The 9,948-nt window shown below is 47.6% G+C and overlaps 1 protein-coding gene across 1 annotated transcript; it reads left to right on the top strand.

The window, feature by feature from the left end:
• The first annotated feature begins 8,733 nt into the window (after nucleotides 1–8,733).
• On the top strand, nucleotides 8,734–9,411 carry LOC102849694 (ADP-ribosylation factor-like protein 4D-like). The gene has a single exon (XM_006897866.1). The coding sequence runs from the start codon at nucleotides 8,809–8,811 to the stop codon at nucleotides 9,409–9,411; it is 603 nt and encodes a 200-aa protein (XP_006897928.1). The 5' UTR covers nucleotides 8,734–8,808.
• The last annotated feature ends 537 nt before the right edge of the window (nucleotides 9,412–9,948 follow it).

Here is a 9,948-nt window from a genome sequence, read left to right as displayed (position 1 = left end):
GATGGCTAGGTTGGCACAGGATAGAAGAGCGTATAGAGCTCTTGTACATAGGGTCACTATGAGTCGCAAGCGACTCGATGGCACATAACAACAACAAACAACAAGGTCATCATGAGTCAGAATTGAGTTGCCAGTAATGAGTGTGTAAATTTATATGTTAGATTGATTTAAGACACACATTATTCACTAGTATAACAAAGGAAAGCAATTTATAAATAGACGATAACCATAGATACGGAGGCTAAGATTTGCACGATTTTTTTGGGGAACACGAACGTACTTTTCCTCGGCAATCAGGTAGGGACTAGTACAACCACGAGGGGGCAGTATACGCCCATTTCAGTCCTTGGTTCCTCCTTGCGACCTGAGTTTAAGGATGGCTGCTTCTGAAAGACTTCAGTTAAGAAGAGTTGTTATGGGGGACAGCGGAGAGGGCTGGGCACGGAGAAAAGTGCAACAATGAATGAATGGAAGTCCAAAATCTCTGTAAATGTTCATTAAAATTATATAAAAAAAGAGTTGTTATGGGATCCCTTTTGTTTTCAGTTACTTTTAGAGGTTGGTTGTATTTTCTTTCATTTGATTCATTAGGAAACCAAGCTGAGATTTGAAAAAAATGTGTCTTGGTGATTCTCAGACTGGGAGCTGCCCTTTCGCATGCCCACCTACTTCCTTCCTGCCTCCTGTGGCCTGCTTGCCTTCCCTCGGAGCATCCGTGGAGAAGCAGCCGCAGAGAGAAGGATGTCTACAGCCACTTACCAGGGAAGCTCCATCACTCTTGCCCTGCTCCACTCCAGAACATGAATGGTCAGAAGAGAGGGGAGCTAGAAATCATCTAAGTCCTTGATTACAAACTCAAGAGCTGGGGTTTCCAGCAAGGAAGTGACTTTTCCAAGCAAACCTATTAGTGAAGGAGCAGGCTTCCTACCATCAGCCCAGGGTTTCAACTCACTGCCATGGCTCGAAGGGGGCCTAGCATCATCCAATCCCTAACTCCATTTTTCTCCTTTTAAGGCTCTCTTTCCTAATAAAGCCTCTGTCTCTATTACATGTAGTTTAGTACTATCCCAGACCCTGTCTAGAAATGCAAGGTTTACCTGTGCTGGTGGAGTCCCTGGGTTAATATCTTCAGCTCTGGTTATCCGATGGTTGGAAGTTTGAGTTGACTCAAAGGCAACTTGGAAGACTGCTTCTGAAAAGTCACCGTGAATGCTATCTGGAGGTTTTACTGTGATGTGTGCTGGGTTGGACTGAGTTAGAGCACTTGGTATAGGTGTTCTTGGTTAGTAGGACGCCCCTTAGAACGCTTTGGTATAAGGTATTTTTCTCCTTTTAAAGTTGTGATTTTAGTGAAAGTTTACAGAAAGCATGGGGTTTCATTCATTCATTGATACATATTTTCCTTCCTCTTCTCCTCCAAAACACTTTGTAATGCATGTCTTGTTCCAGGTTGTCAACTGTTAACACATATAACGCCTAATTCCTTTCAGATAATTCTTCCTTCTATTTCAGCATCGACCTGTGTGCCTTCTGGATTGCTGTGCAGCTTCTGGCCACTAGGCTGCAGAGCTGCCTTTCAGTGTAGTGTTCATGGACTGTGCATTCCTGTTCTCCTCTCCTGCACGTCTGTCTTATTTTTTCTCAAAATTTATTTTCTATTATTATGTGTGTGTGCGTGTGCGTGCGTGTGTGTGTGTGTGTGTGTGTGTGTGTGTGTGTGTGTACCGTCAAATCTGATCTGACTGGTACAGAAGGAGATTGCCCCTCCCTCTCCAGCAGCATCTGGTGGACTTAAATCGCGTACCTCTGGGATTCCAGTGTAGCTTCTTGCCACTAGGCCACCAGAGCTCCCTATGTCCATTTTATTTTTATAGCATTGGTCTTATGCAGTATTTGTTCTTTTGTAACTGGGATATTACGTTCAGCATAGTGTCTGCCAGACTTACCAATGTTGTATAGTGTTATGTTGTTGTTAAGTGCCGTTGAGTATGACATATAGTGACCCTATGAACAACAGATCTGAACCCGGTCCAACCCTGTGCCATCCTCACACTTCCTGACCAAGTAGAGCCCATTGTGGCAGTTACCCTGTCAATTCACCTGGTTGAGGGTCCTCCTGTCCTTCTCCGACCCTCCACCTTTCAGAGCATGATATCTCCCGCCAAAGAATAGTCCTTTCTAGCAACATGCCCGAGGTATGTGAGGCAAAGCCTCACCATTGTCTCCAAAGAGCACTCTGGCTGCACCCTTTCTTTCTTTTTTTAGATTATTATTAATTTTTTTAAAAAAAACTTCTGTTACTGCAACAGCTTTTCTTTATTTTTATTATTTGTGTGTGTGTACCATCAAATCAGATTTGACTGGTACAGGAGGAGATTGTTCCTCCTTCTCCAGCAAAGCAGTAATTATTATTAATTTTAATGAAAGTTTACAGAGACTGAGGGTTTCCATTCATTCACTGTTGCACTTTTCTCTCTCTCCACCCCCCTCCCCCTAATTAGTTCTTCTCTTTGAAAAGTAAAAGAAAAATTCTTTCATTGTTTTACAATCCCTCCCCCCAGGTCCACTCCACTATGCAGCCTTCGTTCTGGACTCCTGTCATGACAATAATACCTAACCACATATCCCTTTTAAACAGTTTTCTCCCTCATCTGTTTCAGTGCAGTATACATTATTTATCCCATCTTTCTCAATCTCCCCCCAACCCCGATGTCAGTCCCGTTTTATAACAGTGGCACTATGTAGTATTTATCCTTTTGTGACAGATATTTCATTCAGCATAATATCCTCCAGGGTCACCCATTTTGAATAATATTGCATGAGTTCCTTGTTTTTCAATGCAGCGTAGTATTCCATTGTGTGAATATACCACAGCTTCTCTGTCCGTTTGTTTGTTGATATGCTGCACCCTTTCCAAGATGTATTTGCTTGTTCTTTCGGCAGTCCATGGGACATTCAGCACTCCTTTCCAACACCACAGCTCAAAGGCATAGATTCTTTTTCTGTCATACCTATTCATTGCCCAGCTCTCAGATGTATAGCAAGTGATCAGAAAGACTGTGGCCTAAATCAGACACATCCTAGTCCTCAAACTGACATTATTACTCCTCAATAATATGGAGACGTCCCTAACTGCAGACTTTCCCAGTGCAATATGTCTCCTCATTTCCTCACTGCTGGTAAATAAGGGTGTTAGTTGTGGATCCAGTAAAGATGAAGTTGTTGACAGCCTTAATCTTTTCTTCACCTGTCATGATATTGCCTATTGGTCCAGTGGGAAGAATCTTTGTTTTCTTGACATTGAGGAGCCGTCCATACTAAAGGCTGTACTCTTCGGTCCTCTGCAACAAGTCCTTCAAGTCTTCCTCACTTTCAGGAAGCAAGGTTGTGTCATGCATAACACAGATAATCATCCTGTAGTGTTATATTCCTTAATCATCCTATCATGTATTCATTCATTCATGCAAGATTTGCTGACTGCCTGGTGGCCTAGTGAGTAAGAAGTTATGCTGCCAGCTCAGAAATGGGTGGTTCAAATCCACCAACTGCTCCTTGGTAGAAAGATGGACAGTCTCCTCTGGTGTGATTTATAGCCTCTAAAGACTCACTGGAGGCTCAGCTAGGAGCTGGTTCTGACTTGGCAGCAGTGAGTTTTATGTGTGTCAGGCACAGTATTAGGCACCTCTGAGTTCTCGCTTTCCTGGGCTAAGAGTGAGACAGATTTAAGAAAGAATAATAATAGCAGGCCAAATCAGTTTCAGGTTGAGAGGCCAACAGGAAGAAACAGGTCTTCCTATTTTGTCACTCTACCTGGAATGCTTCTCTCACCGCTCCCTACTCAGACCTCAGCTCTAAAGCCACCTTTTGAAGACACTGATAGCTTTCCCACCCTCACACCTACAGCTGCTTTCACCCCAGACCCATTCTGAAGCACATCTCCTCCCCCCGCCCCTTGCCCGGCATGTGTCATCCATCACCTGACATTACTTTGATGACTCTCTGCCTGCCTACCTTCCACTATCAGGGGCACTCTTTGAGGGCAGGTCCTCATCCATACTCATTAGGGGTGTTTGCTCAGTATTTCGAATGGTGCTCAGCCCTTTACCGGCACTCCATAAATGACTGTTCGGTGTACAGATGTCTGCGTGTTCTCTGCAGTCAATTCCCTACTGCACGAGGTGCAGATCACCCTGTCGCGAGAAAGGGCTGAGAGGTGAGGCTGCCAGGTAACAGAATGCTGGTGCATCATTACCAGGTACACTTTCTGGGGCTTTTGTTGGTAGGTGCTGTTGAGTACAACTCACAGCAACCTTGTGAACAACAGATCTGACTCCTGTCCTATCCTGTGCCAGCCTCACCATCTCTGATATATTTGAGCCTATTTCTACAGTCACTGTGTCAATCCACCCGGTGGAGGGTTTTCCTCTCTTTCTCTGACTCTCCACTTTCCAAGTGTGATATCCCCCTGCAAGGACTAGCCCCCTCCTAGCAACGTATTCAGCGTATGAGAGACAAAACTTTGCCATCCTTGCCTCCAAGGGGCACTCTGGCTGCACCTTTTCCAAGACATACCTGTTCATTCTTTTGAAAGTCTGTGACATATTCAGTACTCTTCTCCAACACCACAATGCAAACGCATCAATTCTTCTTCTATCATCCTTATTCATTGTCCAGCTCTCAGATGCACAGCAAGTGATTGAAATGACCATGACCTGAATTAGGTGCACTTTAATCTTCAAACTGATATCATTTCCCTTCATTATTTTTGAGAGGTCTGAGAGAAGCTTTGCCCAAAGCAATATGTCTCTTTATCTCCTGACTGTTGTTGCCAAGAGTGTTCATTGATTGTGGATCCAAATAAGACAAAATCATTAACAGTTTCAATCCTTCATCTATCAAGATGCTACGTATTGGCCCAGTGTTAAGGACCTTTGTTCCTGGGATGATGGGCTAGAATTCCCTTTTAACAGAGGCTGGGATCTCCTGGGCCCACATTGTGGGATAGCCTCTGCAATCCAGGCTCCTTCCTTTCCTCCTCCCCTGTCCCATCTCCTCCCTCCCATTTGTTCATCTACACCTTCCCTGGCAAACGTGAAAGATCAAGGGTGGGGTGGGATTGTCAGTTTCAGCTCCTTTATCAGATATTCAAATGACAATTTCCTTCTTGGGTGTAAGTCCTGGGGGATATTATTGGAGAAATGATCAAGACCCTTCAAAGATGGTCAAAGAATCCCAAGACCACCAGTGTTCCGTGTGTTTTCATTTCGCAGCCATTGCAACATTTGTCCAAAGCCAGATTTGGCCAATTCCTAGCCAGGTGAACTTGGACAAATTATGGGACCTCTCCACGATTCAGTGTCTTTCTTTTATAATATTCATGGTTAGTTCATGGGCTTGAGTTGAATATTCAAGTGTCTGGGATGCAGTGGTTCCCATGGAGATCATGGTTCCCAACATTTCTTAACTCAGCCCCATCACTGCCTGTGTCTTAGATCCTGCTGCAATCTGCCACCTTGCCCTCCCCACCAACTTGGGTGTGACAAACTCATTTCCTAAGGTCCTGTTCTCTTTAGGGGTGTGGGGAGGCTCCCTGCATTGCTGGGGAAACCAGGTGGCTGGTATTACAGGGAGAGGGGAAGAGGGAGGTGGGAAGGCAGCCTGGTGGTAAACAGATGGGAGCTTATCGAACCAGCACTTGATTAAGGAGGGCGGACAGGAAAGGGCTAGGCCCTGCTGTCTGGCAATGACTTCCCCTCCCCTTTTCTAATTTCCCTTACAGACAGTTTTTAAAAAGGTTAATGTTGTAATTATTACATCATTCATCCAGCCTCCGTGTAAATATGGAAGCATTAGAGTTAAGAATGCATTCTTCTCTGACCCTTCCTGCACTCAGGTTTGGGCTCTCTCTGCAGATTACACTTCTTCTTTTGGCCATATTGCCCTTTGTGACATCAGTTCCCTTTCAGGACTGCCCAGCCAAGGCTTTGAAGGCCAGTCAGTACTGCCCCTTCCTAAAGATACCTTTGTTTAAGTTGACTTTTGAGTTATAGTGACCTGAGGGGACAGAATAGAACGACCATATAAAGTTTCTAAACGCTAATTTTTAAAAAGTACTGATTGCCAGATCTTTCTCCCAAGGAGCCACTGGGTGAACTCAAAATACCAACCTTTGGGTTATCAGCTTAATGTTTAACCAGGCTCAGCAGCCTGTGTAGACAGGGCCAACTAACTTCTAGAAATCTTTCCGGCACCTTCCAACTGGTGTTCTCCCCTCTTCTGAAGTCCTGCCAGTGTTTAGCACACAGTTCACAAATAGTTTCTGTCCATGGCCAGTCAAGTGTCTCTCCCTAGAGTTTACAGGAGGCCAAGTCCTGAGGCCTCGCCCTCCTCTCTCCCATAGTCTCAGGTTCACATGGAGCATGGAGGATAAATGAGGTCAATCAGCTTCTGAATGTAGAACTCTCTGCGTCTGGTCTGTTTTACCAAGGGAGGCTCTCGAGGCGCTTGCTGTTGGGCTTCACCCCGACCTGTGGCTGAAGGATTTTTGTTCAGCTGTCCTGATGAATGAGGATAGTCGAGGAGTGAAGTACTCAGCCACTTAATAACTTTGAGTGACCTTAGACAAATCCTTAAACCCTTTGGAGAGTTTTACCCACCCAGTTATAAAATGCAGGGCTCACCAATTCCCACCTCATGAGCTGTTGCGAGGATTGTTGTTGTTAGATGCTGTCGAGTTGGGGACGACTCATAGAGATCCTATGAACAATGAATCTGAACCCTGTCCTGTCCTGAGCCACCCTCACACTTTCCCATTGCAGCAATCATTGTGTCAGTCCACCTGGTTGAGGGTCTTCCTCTCCTTCATGGATGCTCCAGCTTTCCAAACATAATGTCCCTCTCTAAAGAATAGCACCTCTTAGAAACATGAACAAAGCGTGAGAGGCGAAGCTTCATCATTCTTGCCTCCAAAGAGCACTACGGCTGCACTTTCTCCAAGACATATTTGTTCTTTTGGCCATCGATGGGATGTTCAGTGCTCTTCTCCAACACCACAGTTCAAAGGCATCAATTCTTCTGGCATCCCTATTTGTTGTCCAGTTGTCAAATGCATAGCAAGTAATTGGAAAGACCATGGCCTGAATCAGACACACCTTAGTCCTCACACTGACATCATTACTCCTCAATAAAACAGGCCTGCCTTCAAAGGCAGTCTTTTGGGGTTTGTACTAGGATACTAAGTGAAAGAAAGTCTGACAGTTCTAATCCTCTCAGAGCACCTTGGAAGGAAGGTCTGACAACCTGCTTCTGAACGGGTATTGCTGTATGCCGTGGAGTCAGAACTGACTCATAGCTGACCCTCCACAGGATTTTCAGAGGCTGTAAACTGCATGAGGGGAGATTGCTTATCTTTCTCTCAAGAAGCAGCTGGTGGATTCAAACCTTTTACCTTTTGAGTTGGAAGCACAAGTCCTTGTGGCTAGGCCATCAGAGCTATGCAACCCTTAAACACAGTCCTAATCTGACACATTTGGGGTTATGGGAGTCTGAATGACTAGTTTTGGTTGTTCACATACGGTTTTAACATTGTCCCAGTGAAGAGCTCTGTTAGCTTAGTGGTAAGGAATTGCGTTATCAACACAAAGATCTGTGGGTTCGAATCCACTAACTGAAAGATGGGCAATCTCCTTTTATAGTCAGTTCCTACGCATTGGTACTCAACAACAACAGAGATTAGGAGTATGTTCATTCAGCATCTCTTGAGCATCTCTTCCAAAACAGACGTGTGGGGGTGGAGATAGAGACCTTTGCCTGGAGGGGGATGTGATGTGGCGGTGGAACCACGAGCATGAGGCATTCACTTCTTCCACGCCAAACGCTGCCCCGGGCGCTCGTTTTGTTCCTCTCACCTCCCACCCCTGATTAATCACAGACTTAATTCCAATTGTTAAAATATGGTGAAAAAGATTAAAGTAAACGGACCCAATGACTGGGCGCAGGCCCCCGGTGCCGTCCTAGGCAGCTGAAAAAAGCTCCCGACGCCCGGCCCTGCCCCCCTGCTGCTGATTGGTTCGCTCAGTGTGTCGTCACCCGGGGGTTTTTAAGGCCGCGCCGCGGGGCCGGCTCCGCAGAGGCGGCGGTGACTGCGCGCAGGGGGCTGCGGGGGGCTTCACGTGGCAGCTTCTGCGGCGGGTCCCATGGCCGCTCAGCTAGCTGCTCCGGAGAGGCGCGGGGAGAACGCATCTGACAGCAGGTAGAGGGGCTGACTGACAGTGCTGAGGTGGCGCGGTGTGCGGGGCCTGGGGAACTGCTGCCGTGGTGGAAGAAATGTGGGCAGGACAGTGGCGTTGTGCTGTGGGGAAGGGGCCACGGGGGAGGAGGGAATGTTAGCGCCCTGGGGACGTGGAGGGAGGGTGGGAGAGGGCAGTAGCCCTGGGGTCTCAGCTCTGGTGCCCCGACTCTGCAATTGCTGGGGTTACTGCTCAGGCTTTCTCTTCTGGTCAAGAGTCTCACCTGGGAAAATGGGGGTCTGCACTCTGTGCCTCCAGCTTAGGGGAGACGCTTTACAAGTCCGGGCCCCACGGGGCTCCTGTCGGGCTGTCAGAGGCCCCGACAGCGGAGAGTGGCTCGCCACTTCTTCCTTTTGCTTCTGTTAACCTGTAACTGCCTTTTTTTTTTTTTTTTAAATAATCGTCTTTATTAAACATCTCCTTTTCCACTCCTTTTCAGATAACTTAGCTGTGGTCTCCAGCTTGCAATTTCAAGGCCTTCCTGCCTCTACTAGGACCCGAAATCTCCCTGGAACGAGCCATGGGGAACCACCTGACGGAGATGGCGCCCACCGCCTCTTTCTTGCCCCACTTCCAGGCCCTGCACGTCGTGGTAATTGGGCTGGATTCGTCCGGAAAGACCTCCCTCCTTTACCGCCTCAAATTCAAGGAGTTTGTGCAGAGTGCCCCCACCAAAGGCTTCAACACAGAGAAGATCCGGGTGCCCCTGGGGGGCTCCCGCAGCATCACCTTCCAAGTGTGGGACGTCGGGGGACAGGAGAAGCTGCGGCCACTGTGGCGCTCGTACACTCGCAGGACGGACGGGCTGGTGTTTGTGGTGGACGCTGCCGAGGTCGAGCGCCTGGAAGAGGCCAAGGTGGAGCTCCACCGAATCAGCCGGGCCTCGGACAACCAGGGTGTGCCCGTGCTTGTGCTGGCCAACAAGCAGGACCAGCCAGGGGCGCTGGGCGCCGCCGAGGTGGAGAAGAGGCTGGCCGTTCGCGAACTAGCGGCCGCCACGCTCACCCACGTGCAGGGCTGCAGCGCTGTGGACGGGCAGGGCCTGCAGCCAGGCCTTGAACGCCTGTACGAGATGATCCTTAAGAGGAAGAAAGCTGCTCGAGGCAGTAAGAAGCGACGATGACCGGAGGCTCACTTCTCCCCACCCATTAGGGGACTGCATCTGGACAGCAAAGCAGCCTCTTACCCCAGCGGTGCAGGACCTGCCGCTCAGTGAAAGACTCAGACGTCCAGTGGGGTCCTGTTTTGAGGACGCTTTGGGGAGGGGGACAGGTGTAGAGGCGTCTGCACATCTCTCATCCTCACCCTGGACAGACAGAGGGAGCCACAGTACAGTTTCGGTGGAAACTAACTCTACCTCCACCCCGATTCTCATTTTTTTCCTTTCTCTGGCTCTTTAATGGGATGTTTCTGGGGGGCGATGGGGAATTGTTCAGAGAATGCTTTTGGAATCAGTCTCCCAGCTACTCTGGGGGTGGGGGTGCTGGTCACAATAGTCTTTATTTTTGTGTAGTGTGAAAGTGCCAAGACCCCCTTTGCATATTTGTAGACTCATCACCCTTTTTTTATAGGCCAGATGTGCCCTCTGTATTATTATGATTAATGAGCTATTTTTTAACATTTGCCTATAAGTTATTAAAAACTGATGACACTCTTACCT

Source organism: Elephantulus edwardii, unplaced genomic scaffold (genome assembly GCF_000299155.1).
Source record: "Elephantulus edwardii isolate Elephantulus edwardi_28Jun2011 unplaced genomic scaffold, EleEdw1.0 scaffold00216, whole genome shotgun sequence".
Lineage (NCBI taxonomy): Eukaryota > Metazoa > Chordata > Mammalia > Macroscelidea > Macroscelididae > Elephantulus > Elephantulus edwardii.
Note: the sequence above shows the minus strand (reverse complement) of the source record. Positions and strands in the feature narration are given on the sequence as shown.

Coding starts and splice junctions, on each gene's coding strand:
- LOC102849694 (XM_006897866.1), top strand. CDS start 8,809: ATGGGGAACCACCTGACGGAGATGGCGCCCACCGCCTCTTTCTTGCCC.